Source organism: Sardina pilchardus, chromosome 10 (genome assembly GCF_963854185.1).
Source record: "Sardina pilchardus chromosome 10, fSarPil1.1, whole genome shotgun sequence".
Lineage (NCBI taxonomy): Eukaryota > Metazoa > Chordata > Actinopteri > Clupeiformes > Clupeidae > Sardina > Sardina pilchardus.
This window is the reverse complement of record NC_085003.1, coordinates 25509627-25528194: the sequence shown is the minus strand read 5'-3', so window position 1 is coordinate 25528194 and position 18568 is coordinate 25509627. Positions and strand designations below refer to the sequence as shown.

At 45.0% G+C, this 18568-nt stretch overlaps 3 protein-coding genes across 5 annotated transcripts; 1 reads left to right on the top strand and 2 right to left on the bottom strand.

Annotated features, from left to right (window-relative positions):
- Positions 1-218: 218 nt before the first annotated feature.
- Positions 219-3837, bottom strand: usb1 (U6 snRNA biogenesis 1). 2 transcript variants are annotated; one of them, XM_062547296.1, is made up of 7 exons: positions 3409-3837; positions 3101-3279; positions 2540-2723; positions 1629-1682; positions 1137-1242; positions 885-968; positions 219-561 (listed from the first exon to the last, which is right to left on the bottom strand). In XM_062547296.1, exons 1-7 carry the CDS (start codon positions 3546-3548, stop codon positions 454-456), a joined length of 855 nt encoding a protein of 284 aa, XP_062403280.1. In that variant the 5' UTR covers positions 3549-3837; the 3' UTR covers positions 219-453. The 2 variants fall into 2 exon arrangements, with proteins under 2 accessions (XP_062403280.1, XP_062403279.1); XM_062547295.1 differs by having other exon boundaries at positions 3101-3288; positions 3409-3832.
- A 294-nt stretch (positions 3838-4131) lies between these two features.
- On the top strand, positions 4132-9739 carry znf319b (zinc finger protein 319b). 2 transcript variants are annotated; one of them, XR_009940396.1, is made up of 3 exons: positions 4132-4395; positions 6027-9261; positions 9597-9694. XR_009940396.1 is itself a non-coding variant. In XM_062547293.1 (2 exons), the coding sequence occupies exon 2, from the start codon at positions 6409-6411 to the stop codon at positions 8254-8256; it is 1848 nt and encodes a 615-aa protein (XP_062403277.1). In that variant the 5' UTR covers positions 4132-4395; positions 6027-6408; the 3' UTR covers positions 8257-9739. The 2 variants fall into 2 exon arrangements, 1 of the variants encoding a protein (XP_062403277.1); XM_062547293.1 differs by having other exon boundaries at positions 6027-9739.
- A 2960-nt stretch (positions 9740-12699) lies between these two features.
- cfap263 (cilia and flagella associated protein 263) lies at positions 12700-18057 on the bottom strand. Its single transcript, XM_062547530.1, has 8 exons — positions 17986-18057; positions 17592-17706; positions 17230-17394; positions 16745-16900; positions 16228-16464; positions 15809-15916; positions 15113-15268; positions 12700-13189 (listed from the first exon to the last, which is right to left on the bottom strand). The coding sequence occupies exons 1-8, from the start codon at positions 18054-18056 to the stop codon at positions 13115-13117; spliced, it is 1083 nt and encodes a 360-aa protein (XP_062403514.1). The 5' UTR covers position 18057; the 3' UTR covers positions 12700-13114.
- Positions 18058-18568: the final 511 nt, after the last annotated feature.

Genomic DNA, 18568 nt, shown 5'->3' with positions numbered 1-18568 from the left:
AGTGCTAGATTGTCTGTTGTAATGGGAAATTGGCTATTCTCACAGAGCATACCATTTTTAATTTAGTAATTTGCAGAAAGGTTAACCAAATGTGATGAAACAAGCATCATTGTTTCTTCTACAACCACCAATAATACTGAGACTCAGTAATCAAATGCAGTAATCAGTTTTTCAACCTTAGTCACTCATGTCTCTTCCATTCAAAGTAGCATTCACACTCCAAAGGAAAATACAAATATTTATTTACTTTACAGCTAAAAAAATAGAGAATTGTAGCCAGTAACAGTTAGGATGAGCTGAGCACATTTGGATTCTTGGTCACATATTTCTCTTCCATTCAAAATGGTATTCACACTACTGAGGACAATGCATAACTATTTACTTTTGTTGAAACAGAGATACATTTAGACTGTTACAGTGAGGGGAATTAGTGTGGTTTAGGTGTTGATAGTCCTACTTGGGCAAGGGAAAGGAGAAGACTTTGTTTCCAGTCTTGCAGCGCAGCTCATCACAATCTATCCTCAGCTGGAAGGGTCCATCTTCATGGTGGTCCAAAAGACTCTGAATAAACAGAGAGATAGCATCATCGGCATTATGGCACAAACCCAAATGGCAGCAGCCAGATCTACAGCATGTATCTGCCAACCTGTTTGAGCATGGTCAAGCCAGCCAAGTCGGCCTTTATTGGCATTCATACAGCTGAACAAAATATTGTTCCATACGGACCAAGGTACGTAAAACACATACATTCAGCAACAGCAGTGCAAATGCATGGACGACACACACGTTCAGCAATAACAGTGCAAACAGACAACACATATTGCAGCAGGGAAGCTCTGCTTCTGAGGGACACGGTGCTGGCCTGACCGTGGTGAGTCTCCTACCTGCAGCTGCGCCAAACATGCCGACTGGAGCTGGGCCGTCTGGTCACCCACACACCAGCCGAGGCTCACGTGGAAGGAAGGGTTCTGAAAACGTTACAGGAGTCAGTCGGGAACACTCAAACCAGCCAAACACTACAGGTTCAACCATGACAACAAGAAGTAATAGAAAGCCACAGAAGCTAAAGTGTTGCTAATATTAGTTTACTCAATGCATTTGTATCAGCAGAATATGTAGACCCTCAAACGTCAAACCTGGTAAAATGTTGCAAGGCGGAACTCCTCCATCGTTTTGTCGATCACTTTAGCCAACCCTGTTAGTTGAGCATGCCCAGTGGAGATTTCCAAACCCACAAATGTCCTGCACGCAAATAGACATAATCAGTGAAGCAATATTTCCAAGGCTTAGACCAGAAATGTTCTGCATGCATAACCATGATCACTACAATTACTAGTGCACATGGTGTAGTGTAGTGCAGGGTTTGGTGGTATTCACTTTACTAACTTATTGACATGAGCCCTTTCAGGGCGTGATCAGACAGGACACACTTTGCTGCTTGCTGCTTGTAAACGTTTTCATGAAAATGCGACTGATGTTGGGCGCATTTCTGCTCTGAGATAAACTTTTTTTTCAATTTCAGGGCGCTTTAGTGAAAACGCGGCAAGGAGCAGCAAGCGCACAAAGTGTAAAGCTAATCAGAAACACCCAAAACTATCTTGGGGTCAAAGGTGAAACAGTAAACACACCTGGTCTTCTCGCTGTTTGAGTAGATATTTAGTCTCTGAGCCAAACAAAGGAACCTGTGGAGAGGCCGTATTGATTAGTTTAAAAGAATCATTAGATTAGATTAGAGAGTACAAGTACAGAAACTAAATGCAGTTTGCGTCTAACCAGGGGTGCAAAAAAAGCAGAAAAGTGCACTGTGACATACACCGTATACAGGTGGTGCAGTACAGTATACAGTATAAGACATAGTGCAGTATAGATAGTAAGTATCCAGTTAAGAAAGTGGTATGGCTTACAGTAATGTAAATATAAACATGTGCAATGTATTTGCAGAGCAGAATAGATATGGATATGCAGTATGAGCAATGTATAAACAACATGTACAGATGTGTGCAGTGTAGCAACAGTAACATTATAAGAGAAGTAAAAATAAGTGTAGTGTACCGGTATGTATGTGCAGTGCGAGCAGTTTTATAGAACAGAATATTTAACAATAACAGAATTGTTGCTAGAACTGCTTTAAAAAGCTTAAAATGTTTACCATGTTGTAAGTCGCTTTGGATAAAAAGCATCAGCCAAATGTAATGTAATGCAAGAATATGGCTATGTACTGTAAGTGTAATTACAGTATGCAAAGGTCCTCCTACTCACCTGACTTTTTGATGCTTCACACAAGTGATCTGCATGTTTTTTTCGAAGATACAGCTGTCTACATTTCAGATGTGCAGATTTTTTTTTTGCTTTGCTTTTTTAGATTTTACAGTTAGGGCCAATGTGCACCCCACAAAACACATTAAATAGATGTGGCTCTTATTTGGTGTACACCCTCACTTTTTCAGGGTCAAATTCCCTCCTGAGCTAACTGCGCTCAAGTCTTTCCACTTAACCTAGATCATCAAAAGGAACTCTTAAGGAGTAAGAAAGCACCCACCGTTTGGTGTCAGCCAGACTGTTTCTGAGGGACTGCACAAATGGCTGGATCCAGTGGTGCCGCAGAACCACTGTCTGCGACAGACTGATGTGGAACTCTTCTGCATGAGTCAGGGGCACATCCAGGGATCTGGCCAGGGCTGTCACCTCGTCCAGCAGGTCCAGGAATGCCTCATCTGGTGTGTCTGGTGAACAAAGACGCCTGCTGTCAGTCTTTAGACCCACAAGCTAGCTCAAAAGAGGGACTACACACTACCGTGTGTCACATTAGTTGTCACAGTTGTCAAACAAGGACAGAGAGTAGCACCTCAGACCATTATGACATAAAAGTTACTTGTGATAGATGAGGTAGGAAATAGGCCTACTATAATCCCAAAACATGAACCAGAGTGTCTATTTTCCTGTGATGGAAAACAAAATATGCACATCTACCTGTTTTAATTTAAATTCTGGGACACACATCCTCCAGTTATGCCCCATTCATCAGGCACTGGAGCAGAACTTGAATGTCTTCTAAATAACTCCTACAAAAACCATGCCTGTGGGAGAATGCAAGACTCACACGGCAGGAACACGTATGTGGCCCAAATCCCCGGCTCATGCTTGAAAGACCGGACTCGCCCTCCGTGCTGGGCACTGTCGTCAACCTTCTGCTCCTCTTGGAACATATGCAGCACAGTATCGGGCACAGGTAAGCGGCCACGCTCTTTCTCAGGTAGGACTTCTTTGTTTTGCTCATTGCTATCATCGCTAATGGGAAACGTGGTATTAGCAAAACAGCTTCCGTTTCTGTATTGAAAAGCTAATCACTGCGACAAAATATTTCATTTTATACGCCCAAAATATCACACTTAAAATGCAAACATTCACCTGTTTACAGCCTCAAGTTTGCTCCTCTTGCCGAAGCGCGAGTCTCCCTCGTCGGGGCAGGTAACGTTGCATGATCGTTTCCTTTGAACTGTAAAACAATCACTTTCATCCTCGGAGCTGCTGCTGTAACTCACCAGCATTCTATGGCCTTACTGGTAATAAAAGATTACACGGCATATTTATTTTCCTCTAATTTAACCATTTTAACTCGAGCAGATTAGTTGGCAGTTCATACTAACGGGAAAATCACATTTGACCCCATATTTCGTTCAAATGCAAAGCGCCACTGCAGCGCACCAGCATAAACAGTACATCAAGAAACAATGTAACTAAAGTCTGATGGTTCCGCTCTTTTCCACGCACATATGGAAACAAGCTACTTTTAGCCGGGAAATCGTGCATTAATTTTGTAACGATGATGTTTGAAAATAGTGGGATATATTTGGGTGATCGTCGCATGCGGCTTTGAGATACAATAGAGGTAGGGTATGCAATTGGAATGCATTTTCCATTTCCATTTTAACGTGTTTGTCATGAATTCGATGTAACAAAAAATCTAGCTCTTTGTTCAATTGGGTAAATATGAACTGTGAAATGAACATGTTATTTTCCCGTTTGTGTCAGGGTTTTCGAATGAGTTAAGTAGCGTGTGGTGAGTTCCGGTATGTTTTGTGAAGATGCCAATTATTTTTTTATTCAGGTTCCTGTGTGCTTGCGCGTTAGCCTGTGGGGGTTTCGGTGGTCAGCGAGCCCAGTGTCCCTTTAGTACTAGATATTCAAAAACAAGGCACTGTGGATGGCACAGCAATAGCCATGCTAAAGGATTTTAATCAATACAGGATACGTTGACATTGCAATGTGCTTATTAATATTATAGACGTTCTGTGAGCTGCTCCAGTTACGGATACATCCCCGGGATTGAGACACCAGAGGAAGAAGAGAGGCCTACGGTATAGGACTGACCAAGACAGGACGTGGATATTCGAGGTAACAGGCCTACGCGTAATTTCCAGACCATATATTTCGAAGACCATGGCTGTTCGTTTTCATGAATGTTGCATGGAGTGCATGTCTATTGTTTAGTTAACCTTTGCGCACTTGTTATGATCGAATATTTTATGTGTCGTCGTCATGAAACGTTTTGTTCTCTGAATGTAATAAGCTAAACGGCTATGCTAATGCTAGCTGTCGCTAGCTAGCGTTAGCTGTTTTGCAAACTCGCTGATGCAAGGGCTCGCTAGTACTATACAGCTCCGGGTTTTAGCAAATGAACGCAAACTGAAATAGCTATGCTTGCTGTCACAGTCAACACCGGTTTATAGATCAGATGGATTGCCTGCTGTCTTCTATCTTTATTGTGTCGAAATTGGCGAAATGCAGGATTTCGCTTAAAAGCTAACGTTACCTGGGTGTATTGACAACTAAGCTAACCTGCTCAGACGAATGCGTAGCTTTGATGGCTAGCAAGGGCCCGCGATAACGTTGAGAACCCATTACGTCCACCCAATATTATGGTGTTTCGACTTAATGACGCCCATTGATCAACACAGGCCGTTGTTTCAGTTTTGGTTCAAACTTTTCTCGACCCTCTGTTCAATTTACAGACAAAGTAGACCTAGTGTATGACAGTAATCAATGTACATTCTAGCCCACCGATTTACCTCCTGAAAGCCCTATAACCACAACCTTACCCACCACACCTAGTTTGTGATTGCCACTGGGTTCAATCTTTCTACGGTTCTCTGCAAGAATAGGTGAAGCGAACAAACCTATCAGCTAACCCCATGACCTCCTAAACTCCATTGAGCACCGCGTATGGTGTAACAAAACATCCTCTCTATGATTGTCCTGCAATAACAAATTCGAGGAGCTCGCGTAGGACTACACGTTGGTTCATTATCACCAGATCAGACTGCAACTAATTGTGCATTTTAACTGTGCATGAAGCCCTCTCATTGTTTTCATTTACATTGGAATGCACACAATGCTGTGATTATATTGTTTGTGTTCAAGGACCAAAGAACGAATTAATTTCCTTTTCGGCTGCTTTTGTACTGGTTTCAGTAACGTTATGCCATTTAAGTTTCTTAAGAATGGATTTTGTGTTCGATGTGTAAAATGTTTCCACTGCGACGAGCTGCTGTAAATATTAGTAACTTGCAGTCGCGGATAGGTTGCATTGAGGAAATAAGTACTTAAATTAACATCACACTACAGACCACCCAGCCAGCTTAGTATGGAACTTACTAAAGTGGCCTACTGAAGTGGTAGTTTGAAATACGGAACGGGCAGCTTCCCAGTTCGGTCTTTTTTGTCAGAGATAGCTATGGCGCCATAGCCATCACATCAGCCATAGAGTCGGTTGTTGACAAGTCGCCTCTTATCAAGTTTCAGTTAAGACTTTTCACTTTACTTTGGTTGCATGATGCATGCATATGCGGTATAGGTTTATAACACGATAGTCAAAGGGGGAAAAATAACCAGTCGTGGTTGTAATCCTAAAATGTGTAATGTTTCTAATAAGAAAAATGAGGGAAACGTGTGCATGATCCTTCACTAGAGTGCATGGACTGTGATCAGTGCTGTCTTTAGAGTAATGATGCCTTATCTTCTCACAGGACATGTGTACATCTGGAGCTGCCTGAGGAATCGGACCAGGACCAGGAAACTAGGGAAACATTTTCCACGCCATTTTCCACACCTTTTTCTATTTTTTTTTCTTTTCCTTTTTTTTCTCACTTGATTGATACCCATCCACTCCCATCATCATAGCATCTCTTTAAGTGGAACACGTGTTTTTTTTTTCACTCCCTCATCCAAAACAAGTATATATATCCCATTTTTTTCTCTGTAGAAGGGTCCCACTGAACCGGCAAAATAAGTTTCCCAGTGCCCCCCCACTTGTCCCACCGCAGCCAGTCGTCCAGTCACTTCCCCCTGGATCCGCACGGCAAACGGGCCCATTCCGCTCCGAAGCTGAATCCCTACAGCCGCTCCAGGATGACGGAGGCGTGGCAGCAGCATGCCGTGGCCCCGCCCCCGCCGGTGGTACACACCATCCCCCCGGGGGCCGAGAGCTCCCTGGGCTGCGCCGTGTACGGCATAGTGCTGCAGCCGGATCCTGCCCTGCAGCAGCAGCAGCAGCAGCAGGCCCAGCAGCCGCAGCAAGCGCAGCCCCAAACGCAGGCGCCGCAGCCGCACCACGGGCAGCAGCAGCACGGCCAGCAGCAGCATCCGGCGCAGGCGCAGCAGCCCTCCCTGCAGGTAGGGGGCGAGGGCGGGCACAAGTGCGGCGCTTGCGGCCACGACATCTCCCACCTGGCCAACCCCCACGAGCACCAGTGCATGGTGAGCCAAGACCGCTCGTTCCAGTGCACCCAGTGCCTGAAGATCTTCCACCAGGCCACGGACCTGCTGGAGCACCAGTGCGTGCAGGTGGAGCAGAAGCCGTTTGTGTGCGGCGTCTGCAAGATGGGATTCTCCCTGCTCACCTCCCTGGCGCAGCACCACAACGCCCACAACAGCACCAACCCCATGAAGTGCTCCATCTGCGAGAAGACCTACCGGCCCGGATCCGGCAACGCCACCCCGACCTCTAGTGCCAACCCCCAGCAGCCCTCCTCCGACGCGGCCACAGCCAGTGGCAGCGCCGCCGTGGGCACCTCCTCCCAGCCCACCTTCGAGCCGTCGGTGCCCGACCGGCCCTACAAGTGCTCGGTGTGTTCCAAGGGCTTCCGCCACCTGTCCGAGCTGACGCGCCACGAGCGCGTGCACACCGGGGAGAAGCCGTACAAGTGCGAGACGTGCGACAAGAGCTTCAGCCAAATGTCTCACCTGCAGCACCACCACCGCACACACAGCTCCGAACGGCCGTACAAATGCGCCGTATGCGAGAAGACCTTTAAGCACCGCTCACACCTAGTCCGCCACATGTATGCCCATTCCGGCGAGCACCTGTTTAAGTGCAACCTGTGCGAGCTGCACTTCAAAGAGTCATCCGAGTTGCTCCACCACACATGCCAGCCCCAAGGTGCACGACCATTCCGCTGCGCAACGTGCGGGAAGGGCTTCAAGCGGCCGTCGGACCTTCGCCAGCACGAGCGCACGCACTCGGAGGAGCGACCTTACCACTGCGAGGACTGTCAGATGAGCTTTAAGCAGCAGTACGCGTTGGTGCGCCACCGTCGCACGCACAAAGCCTCCGCCGATCGCCCCTTCAAGTGCAACCTGTGCGACAAGGGCTTCCTGCAGCCCTCGCACCTTCTGTACCACCAGCACGTCCACGGCATGGACAATCTGTTCAAGTGTGCGTCGTGTGGGAAGGGCTTCAGCCAGTCGGGCGAGCTCTTGCGTCACAAGTGTGGCGAGGCCTCGTCGAGCAGTAACTCCGACAAGCCGTACAAGTGCGACGTGTGCGGGAAAGGTTACAAAAAAGCGGCGACGTTGCAGCGTCACCAGAACGCGCACTGTGCTGAGAAGCCTCTGAAGTGTTCGCTGTGCGACCGCAGATTCCTCTCCTCCTCCGAGTTCGTGCAGCACCGCTGCGATCCGTCCCGCGAGAAGCCGCTGAAGTGTCCTGACTGCGAAAAGCGCTTCAAGTACACCTCGGAGCTGGCACGACACAGGCGCGTGCACACGGGCGAGAAGCCCTATAAGTGCTCAAGCTGCGATAAGTGCTTCAAGCAGAGGGAACACCTGGCCAAGCACCAGAGCGTTCACGCTCGCGACGCCCAGTTCAAGTGCGTGTGGTGTGGAGAGCGCTTCGGTGACCTGGGGGCGCTGCAGGAGCACACGGTCCAGCACACCGCCGAGGGGGGCGGATATCCCGTCCCGTCCCTCATCCAATAGGGCCCACACACACACATACCTTACCTTCCCCTTCCCATCGACCCCATCCCCGTGAGGGGAATGGCCGATGACATATTCCAGCCAGTGGGCGAAGGCCCCTTTCTGATATCCCAAATCTCCATTTAGTCCCCTTCTTACATTGCTACACAGAACCCCTTACCCCTCAGATAAGATAAACTACCTGTACATCAAGCATCAATATGTGTGTGCGTGTGCGTGCGTGCGTGCAAAGAGATTTTTTCGTGGATGACGGATGGTGCCACAAACTGATTCGTTTTTTTTCCCTCCCTTTTTTGAACTTTTGAGGCCGTTGAAGACTCTCCCTCCCTGCAATATGCACAAACATACATGCATACAAACACAAGCACACACAGACACACATAAACACACACACACACACACACACACACACACACACACACACCTGCCCCCTTCCCATTTATGCTAAAATACATTCACTCGCCTGTTCCTTATTCCTCAAACATAAATCACTCACCCCCATCCTGTGCACACACACACACACATACACATACATACACACACACACACACACACACGCACACACACACTCCATGCTGAAGAGATATGTTACTCAGACTGACTGTCTCATTTTGAGATGAAGGAACAGGAATGAGGAACGATTCCCTTGTGGGCTCCAGTGAAACGGTTCTGTGGTGGTGGTGGGTGGGGGATTCCGGCCTCTTATCTCACACACAGACCCACCCCAACCCTCTTCTCACACCCACACACACACACACACTTGCATATGCACCACACCTGGCCACACATGGTCCACAGGTCTAACCTGCCTCACTCACCCACTCTCTCACAAGTCTCTGTTCCCCCAGCTGTTACTGACCTGTTCCTCTTTGTGTGTGCGCGTGTGTGTGTGTGTGTTTGTGTGTGTGCGTGTGTAAATGTCCACCTACATAAGACTGCCTGTGATAATGACAACAGTATTGGGTATTTAGCTGTCCTCAAGCTGAGAAAGCCCAGAGCACCACTGTAAGTGAAAGCATACTGTATAATTACTCCTGTGTGTGTGTGTATGTTTGTGTGTGTGCGTGCGTGTATGTGTGTGGTCGTTTGCGTGTCTGTGTGTGTGTGTGTGAGTGAGTGAGTGTGCGCACGTGTGTGCATATGTGTGAAATTAACCTGTTTGCAGTTACTTGTTCCACATACAACCCCATAGTTAGTGTGAAAATATTTTATATATATTTTTGGTTTTGTTTGTTGACTCTTTTTAAACGAAAAAAAAAAAAATCTTTAGGGGAAACAGATGTTGTGCTGTCTTTTAACTAATACACGTTAGTGAGCGTGTCAGTCTGTCTGTGCCCCAGTGTCCTCGGCGGCCGGGCGTCCCTACCAAGCTGTGCCCGCGCTGCCCCCGATCTCGACCAGCCGCAGCAGCCCGCACTGCACCGGATAACATCACCACGGCGACGACCTGTGGTCTGTACTGTACCAGAGTACCCACCAGAGTACCCAAGGGACAGCGATTGGATCGTGACATCCCCCCCTCCCTCCCCCCTTCCTCCTCCCCTCCAGTCTACACATTTCACTGCTATATACATACATATATAGAAATTATATAGAAATATATATTTCACTCTTCATATTACCACACACACACAGATCAGTCCTGAACAAGATTTCCTCTTCTCTCTTACTGTATGTACATAGATAGTATGTATGCCAACTGTTTACCAGTTCTGTCGTAGAAAGAAAGGAAAAAAAAAAAGATTGCATCGTCTTTCTTAACTGCATCATCTATTTTATATGTAACTACTTTTTATTATGTGACTTTTTGATTCATATTATTTCTCTCTCTATCTCTCTAGTAGTGGTAGTTTTGATTGTGATGGTGTGTTTAAGTGTAAAGGAAGTGGTTTTGTGTCATGGGCTCTGCACCTCCACAAGTTAGTCTATCCTCCCTGTGTTACAGGAATGGTTGAACTTTTCTTTTGTTTTTGTTTTTTTGTTGTTTTTTTATATTTTTGTGTTTTTTTTTCTCTCTCTCTTTTTTTAGTTACGTTTGCATACGGCTTCACACTTGTGTTGGTGAGCTCCAAGTCTTGTCTGTCCACAGAGTTCTTTTGCTTGTAGATGTGTAATATGCGCACACAACACACGCACACCTCTCTGCCTGCTGGCCCCTCGTAAGGTCTCGTCATGCGTCTGTCCATCTGCTGGAGTCCTCGGCTGCGTCCGCCACTCGGCTGGCGTCTGACTCCGCTACTGATCTGGCGTAGACACGGCCCAGGCCCCTGGAAGAGCCAGATTAGCGTCTGGTCTTCTACCAGCGAGTCTGCCTCTTTGTCTCAAGAACAGACTAGCTCACCAAACCCTCCAGACACACTTCTAAGTGCTAGGAGTTAGTGGCGCTGTCATACCAGCGGTTTCCCAAGTGGCCGAGGCTCTTCATTCTACGTATTTACCTTAAGTTGAAACAACTTCTCATTTTTAATGAATGGTTTCGGCACAAAACCATGGTAATGTTTTATGTGAAATGGGTGCACAAATTCAAAGCATTACACATATTTATGAATTGTTTGAAGGGTTTTTCCATTATTCGGACCTGGCCTGGCTCACACCCCAGACTGAAGGTGAGCCTCATGAATAGTCGAAATTAGCTTTACATTTGGTTAGAGTTGATGTTTGACAAGATACAATGGTGTGTCTGGTGCTTACTGTTGAGGCGACACGATGTGAAATTTGTGCTGACTTTGCCAAATGTGTGACTTGATATGTATTTTAAATTAAAATCAGTGGACATTCATAACTAAGATGTGTGGTCGCTGTAAACAATGTCAAAGATTTAGGTCAAAGTCATGGTTTGTGGTTAAAGAGTCTGTTAACTGAGACGCTGAAAGCACAGGAAATCCTACTGACTTCCAGACAGTTGAGTCTGACAAAGCTTTAGTATGTAATCTGGTTAGGAGTTGTCCCCAATCAGAAATCACACAGCAAGGCCCCTGCGCATTTGTCTAATTTGTCTTATTTGTTTGTTTGTTTGTTTGTTTGTTGGTTTGTTTGTTTTGCGGTGGAGCAGTATGTCGTGCAGTATTACCAGAGATCACGGATCTCCGTTGCAGGCGACTGCATCAGCAACCTGTTGCAGTAGCCAGGCCTGTACTCTGATGCTACCTGCAATGTTGCCAGACGGTTACCATGACTCTGGCTGCAGGATTCTCACCTGCACTACCGGTGTGCAGTGTGTAAGCAGTACTGTCAGTTGCAGCAGTGTGATGCGGTTGTATTATCAGATCCCTGGTTATGGCGTGCAGCGAGGTCCGCTAGTGTACTGTGCTGTATTGGTGACAGCTGCACTCGTGCAGTGCTGTCTGCAATAATGCTGGCTGTGTTAGCTATGCTGTTGTTCGTGCTAGGGTCAACTGTGTCAGTTTGATGCTGTTGTTTGCAGTGGGCTATCCGCTGGAACTCTTTGGCCTTAAATGGGGTGTCAGGTTGGATTCTGAACCCAGCTTACTCTCCTTTTGTCTTTTGTTGTTTTTATCTTTTATATATATATAAAAAATATATATATACATTTTTCTCTTCATAATCCCATATTGTGAGTGTGTGTGTGTGTTGTGCCCATTTCTGAGTATAAGGTTTTTCATTTTTTTGTTTTCTTTGTTTTTGCTTTTTATAAATTCTGAGATCTCCTGGCATTAAGACAAGGTTGACATCAAGTGGGATTAAATGAAACTATGTATGTCAAGTGTTTTTATGTTCTCAAGTTTGCGTTGTATATTAATTTTTTTTATTAATATTGTTTAAGATCTATATATAAATATCTATATTCTAGGTTGGAGTGGTCAGAGAGGCAGGGGAGAGGATGAGGGTGACTGTAGTGGTGTCATTGGAAACGGCTTGACCTTTGACCTTAGGAAGCATTAGCATGTGTCTCCTCCCCCCACGGCCTCTGTGGCTCCACCCTATGCATGCCTGCTGTGTTAGTTCCTGTAGTCTTTCTTGGTATCTGCGCCTTCTGGTGCATTTACTTACTCTTTAACTTTTTTCAAAATTGTAGATCGTGGATGAGCTAGTTAAATTACATCATGTGGCAATGGATGTGTACATTCATGCTCAAATATCTGTATGTAGCATTTAATATACACAGCACTAACAAATAAACCTTTTCATTAATAACATGATGTTATCTGTAAGTTTGTCAGTATTTTCATGGTAAAGATGCAGTGTTCTGACTGCCTCCACACCTCTCAACTCTTGATGGGAGTCAGGAAGTCTCCGTTGTTCTGCTAGGAACTGGCTATACGCAGCTAGCTATTTCATCTCAACAGGTAAGTAGGCTACAGTTGTCAATGTCACCCCCCCCCCCCCCCCCCTCCTTGTCTTACAATGGTAGAAGAATGGTTACTGCACAATGTTTATTTGAGGAATAAGTATAGAATTTGTAGAAATAATTAGACACTGAGGCCAAATATGCCTGTCTCATTTCAAGAGTGCGGTTACCACCAGTCTAATAATTCCTATAAAGTCTTGATGTGATGTAAGAATGGTTACGGCACAATATTTATTTGAGGAATAACTTGAACAGTAACTACACTTAGACAAAATACACCTATTTAACAAAGGATAAGAACATAATAAGAACAATGTCTAGGTAAAGTGGGAATGGTTGGTTGATTTCATGTTAACCTATTGAACTCATAGTTATCTATTCATTCTACAATATAGTCTGTGGATGTTGAGTAACATTGTGCAAGAACAGAATCTAGTCAGATTTGTGTCAGGGAGCAATTTGCTTTATCTGTAAAATACAAGCATATTTTAATGTGAAACGTCATGTTGCACATCCAGTGAGGTAAGCTCCTTGTTTTGATTGTGCTATTTACGAGGCAGGTCCTGGTCCAGCAGCAATTGCCCTCAGTTTGTTCCAGGCCTTGGTGTGGGTCTTCAGGGCCATCTGGACATACATGACAAAACAACAGCAAGTTGTATAAGTATGTAATAACTTGATTTATTTGTAGTTATAATATAAAAATAGCATGTACAACTTGAGGCTGAGGAACCACTGCCCCAACTCATTTCAATGGTTGATAGTAAAAGGAAAAAAAGATTGTTCATACTTATCTCTGTTTCTCAAGGTCATCGAGAACTATTGGTAGGGGATAAAAGCTAACTTGAGATGGTACAGTGAGGCAGTGCTACACTTTGCACTTCTGTTTAGACGCTAACTGCATTTTGTTGTCTCTGCACAATGACAATAAAGGTTAATCTAATCTAATCTAAGAAACATAGGGACACTTTTCCACAAATGCCCCATTGGGTGTCACATTAGAGATGGCTGCAGCAACAGTATGACTGTTTCACTGCTTGACAATTGACAGCTCATGGGACTATCTACCAAGCTGTATAGACAACATACAGTGGGGAGCATATGTATTTGAACCCATGCTAAAGTTGACTAAAAAGAGGAATATAAAATCATCATATGACAATTGATCTTAATGCCTTAAATCAAAAAATGAGTAAAAATCCAACCACTAAGGACACCAATTGTCTTTGTGATTGAAGAATGTATCGTAAATAAATAAATGTTCTTCCTAAAATACAGAGAACATAAGTATTTGACCCCATTGTTAACTTCCCATAGGAGCAGGAGAATTTTTAATGTTTTTATTTTTAAAGGCCAGCTATTTCACGGATCCAGGATATTATGCATTTGATCAAACAGGCTAATAGGCTAACTGAAAAAAAAACCACCATGCCAACCTCTAGCTATGGTGAAGGGTATGTGATTATGTGGGGCTATTTTAATTCCAAAGGCCTTTATCAGGGTGCATAGTATCCTGGATCCATGAAATAGCTGGCCTGTAAAAATCCTCCTGCTCCTATGGGAATTTAACATAGGGGTCAAATACTTATGCCCCCTGTATTTAAGGAAGAACATTTATTTATTTACGATACATTCTTCAATCACAAAGACAATTGGTGTCCTTAGCGGTTTGATTTTTACTCATTTGTCTAATTAAGGCATTAAGATCAATTTTCAAATGATGAATTTATATTCCTCTTTTTAGTCAACTTTAGCATGGGTTCAAATACATGGTCCCCACTGTATGTCTGTGCCCATCGTTAATGTGCACTGCCACCGAATAGGCTTTTTGCAAAAATATGGGTAGGCCTAGAGGTGGACACTCGACAGACGTCAAGATGTCATGGCCATTTGCGATGCTGAAGTTAACCCTCGAAAGCCCTGGGCTACTGATGACATTTGTTATTACCTCCGCCAAGGAGGTTATGTTTTCATCGGGGACCGTATGTTTGTCTGTCTGTTTGTTTGTTTGTCTGTCTGTTAGCAAGATAACTCAAAAAGTAATGGATGAATTTCGCTGAAATTTTCAGGGAAGGTCAGACATGACCCAAGGAAGAAACGATTAAGTGGGAGTGATCCGTAACACCGTCGGGATTCCGGAGCCGTTTACGTGTTTCGCTTAGTGGTGTAATGGCATGGTATGGCCACGTGGTGGCGATCGGAATAGTTTAGGTTCAAATGTATGACAACAACCTAGGAAGAACGATACAGGCGGAGCTCTGCGCTCTCTGAGTGCTTTTTTTAGTTATTTTTAGTATTCACATTTTGGTGTCATTTTCAATCCAAGTACCATTCCAATCATTGAGAATTCAGATTTCCGAGTTTTCATTTGTTTTTCTGATGTCATGTAACTGTTACTGTAGTGTCAGTACTAATTAGTTGTAAACTGGTATTGAATGGAATTACGAAGACATTTACGTGACTGAAACCATTCTACTGTCAAGGAAATGGTCACTCCAAAACAGATACTGGTCATCTGATATTCTCACTGCATTATGATTGTGTCCTCACCTCTGAGATCTCCACTTTGCGCTCCCAGGCCCGCACGGTCTGCTCCAGCTGGTTATGGGAGGCCTTGGCCGTGATGTACTGCAGAACGGGTGGCACGCGGAAATCTGCCAGCTGGCCTCGCAACTTCCTGTTCAGAACCTCGGCCTTCGCACGCTCCTAATATGGGACGGTTGGGTTAAGAGGAACATGGCGTGTAACACAGATTTACTAGCAGAGTAAACAGCACTGTGTAAATGACAGTTAACAGCAATGCTGAAGAAGAGCAGCCACGTCTTAATCAAATGAAATGCCCAAATCTAGTTCCACTGGAAGCAACTGGTGCCTTTGTCAACATGTAACTCTGCGCTCTGTGTGTTCACTAATTCACGGATGGGATAAATACAGCGAACAAATACCTCGTATACGTGTGTATACTTGACTAAGAAACCTAGGCTAATGAGTCCTTTTTGGAAAATCTCACAGCAGATATGGTTAAGTAACCATAAATCCTCATCGACTGCTTAATGCCCTGTGTGTATTATGACTTAGACTGCAGACAGCACCACTTAGACTGTTTACACCCATTCTGAGAAGTGCTGTGAACTATTGTTGTTATTAGTCAGTGAAACTGGCCAGTCCCGGCCTATGCGGCAATGTAAACAAGAGCCAGAGAGTATAAATAGAAAGTAAATGGCTGAATGTCACCAGCCATCCAACCTCCTCAGCTTGCTCAGTCTCTTCCTCGATCTTCACCAGCATGTCTCGCCGTGTGGCGATATTGCTGCTCAGCAGTTTGGACTCACAGGTTATGTTCTGCAGCTTCTTCTGCACAGTCCAACCAAGAAGGCAGCACACATTGCCACCACACACACACACACACACACACACACACACACACACACACACACACACACACCAACAACCAACAGTCAAAACAATAAAGTCGTATGGCAACAGGCCCTGGGATATTCCAAATATGTGGTTCAGTGACAAACGTTCTCTTAAAAAAAAAAACAAAGCAATACGGCTCTTCTAGAGGAGGTTGAGCTTACTTCCCTCCCCTTTCTGATACACTACACCACACACAGCACACTGGCAGTTTAGGTTGGAGTGATGACTGTGGCAGCTCTTATCACCTTATATGAGTTGAGGATCTGCAGGGTGTTCCCTGCCAATAGTTTGAGGCGGAGCAGGTCCTGGTTCCTCTCGTCGATGCGCTCCAGATACTGGCTGTTTTCGATCTTCAGCTGTTGGAAGTCCACCTCGTGCAGTGCCTCTCCCATCTCCTCTTTCTGGCGCATCTGAAGATAGAGCTTCCGCCTCTGCACGTGCAACGCCGCGTTCTTCAGACGCAGTTTCTCTATCAGTGTATCCTACCGAGGCATAGGAACAGGGACATAGAGAAACTCCACTACTCCAAAAGAACACAGCAGCTACATCAACTACACAATTGGGACATAATTAGAAAATGCACCAGAACACTACAGAACAGAACAGCAAAAATCATAGCGTTATACCCACAGACAACAAGCTGATCCACATCAAACTACACACAACTACTTCAAGCAGTTACAGAGCAACACACACTAAGAGGACACACCCAACCTAGAGATGAAGTGGATCACTCTAGTTCCCCCAGTTATGACCTCTCACCTTTGCCCTCATCCTGTCCTCAAAGTAACGGACGACCTTCTCAGCGCCCATCATGGCCCCCTTTTTCTCCCGCAGAACCTTGGCCACATCGCGGTCAAACTCATTGCTGGCCTTCTTCCCCTCCACGAGCCGCACGTCAGCTTCCTCCAAGGTGGCCTAACAGAGGCACACAACAATATGAACAAAGTGCTGCTAAGTGACTTGGACTTTCCATTGCATGTGTCTTTGAACCCATGCTAAAGGAAGCAAACTCTGAAAGGACCAGAGACTAACCTGGATAAGGTCTAAGGTCTAAGTTAAACAGTAAACCTTAAAAAAGAGCCAATGGCTTTGTTATGCACAAATTATTTGGCTCTAGGCCTCTGCCATTAAGACAAATACCACACACTCTAAGTTGAGTTACAGTAGCCTATGGGTTAGGCCTCCTGAACCAAACTGAGTCTCCGGACCCTGAATTCATTGCCAACCATATTCATTTAATTGACCTTAAGGTTGAGAATCACTCTCTCTGAGGTTTCCTTAAATTTCTCCTGGTCCTCCCTCATGTCATCCATTTCCTTCTGGGCAACATCACATTTCTGCTCCAACGTCAACTTCTGAAGTTTATCCTGGGTCATTGTTCGTGCTCTGGTGGTCTTCCTTGTACGATTCTGTGATCACAACAAGTAACATTGAACAGCAGAAGAAATATCACTGGTTCACTATCCTGTATTTTAAGTTACCACACAACAATAACACATAAAACATGCTTACAAAGATAGACCAAATACTGCCATCTCGCCATTTACTTATACAGTATATTAAAGGTCTGTTGGCTTTTGATACAGACTGATCAGTGGCACTTTACCGGTACGTCCGCAGTGCCTTCAGGTCCACCCTGTACCGTGATTTGACGTGGTTCCAAACGAGCAATATACCGCTCAAACATGTCGGTTTCAGCTCGTAGCACTGCATTTGAGCGTCTGGAAAAGGGGTAAGTGTGTGATCGTGAACAGTGTATTGCCCTCGAAAAAGGGGTAGTTATGGGGCAGTTATGGGGGTAGTTATTTGATCTAAGAGGGCATAGGTAGACCTTAGGGCTAACCCCATATGGGCTAGCCAGGTAGTCGTTAGGTCTAATGGTCAGGAGTAACTTTGTTCAGCTACAGAAAAGTGAAGCATCGAAAACACATTTTCATGAGAACCACACTCAGCGATAGTTAGATTATTATACAAATAATGCTGCCTGTGTCGTTCGTTACCTTAAATTCTCTAATTGTTCAATAAGTCGTCTCTTGTCTTCCAGCAACTCGCTGTCCTTAAACTCCGCCATGGTTACTATGGTAAACAAACTCACAGACGCGCACTTGAGATGCCAGACGCAGGCGCCTCTCGAAGCATCTGGGTCTGATTAGAACTCTAGCTTTCATTTAATGTTGCTTCACTTTCCACTTCATTCTTCTAAATTAAAATGTGTCTCTGTTATTTACTATTACGGTCAAATTCAGGAGTCATGTTTCAGAATAAACGAATGACACTCATTCACATCGACATTTACATCATGACACTGGACAGTCCAAAATGTTTCAGGAGTCAACTCGGTAAAACAACGCCCTCTGGTGGCAGTATTGATATCGGATCGGCCTGCCTCACCGGCCCAGTGTCGAATAAAGACGGGCTAAAACAGTTAAGTGGTTCTGGTTCCCAAACTTTTTTGCCTTGTGTACCCCCTGAGTCTTTTTGTAATACCGTGAGTACCCCCTCACTCACGATGATTCTTCGAAAGTGGAACATAACTGATTATTGAATGAAAATAACTTGATTTCATCTCCTTAATTTGAACAT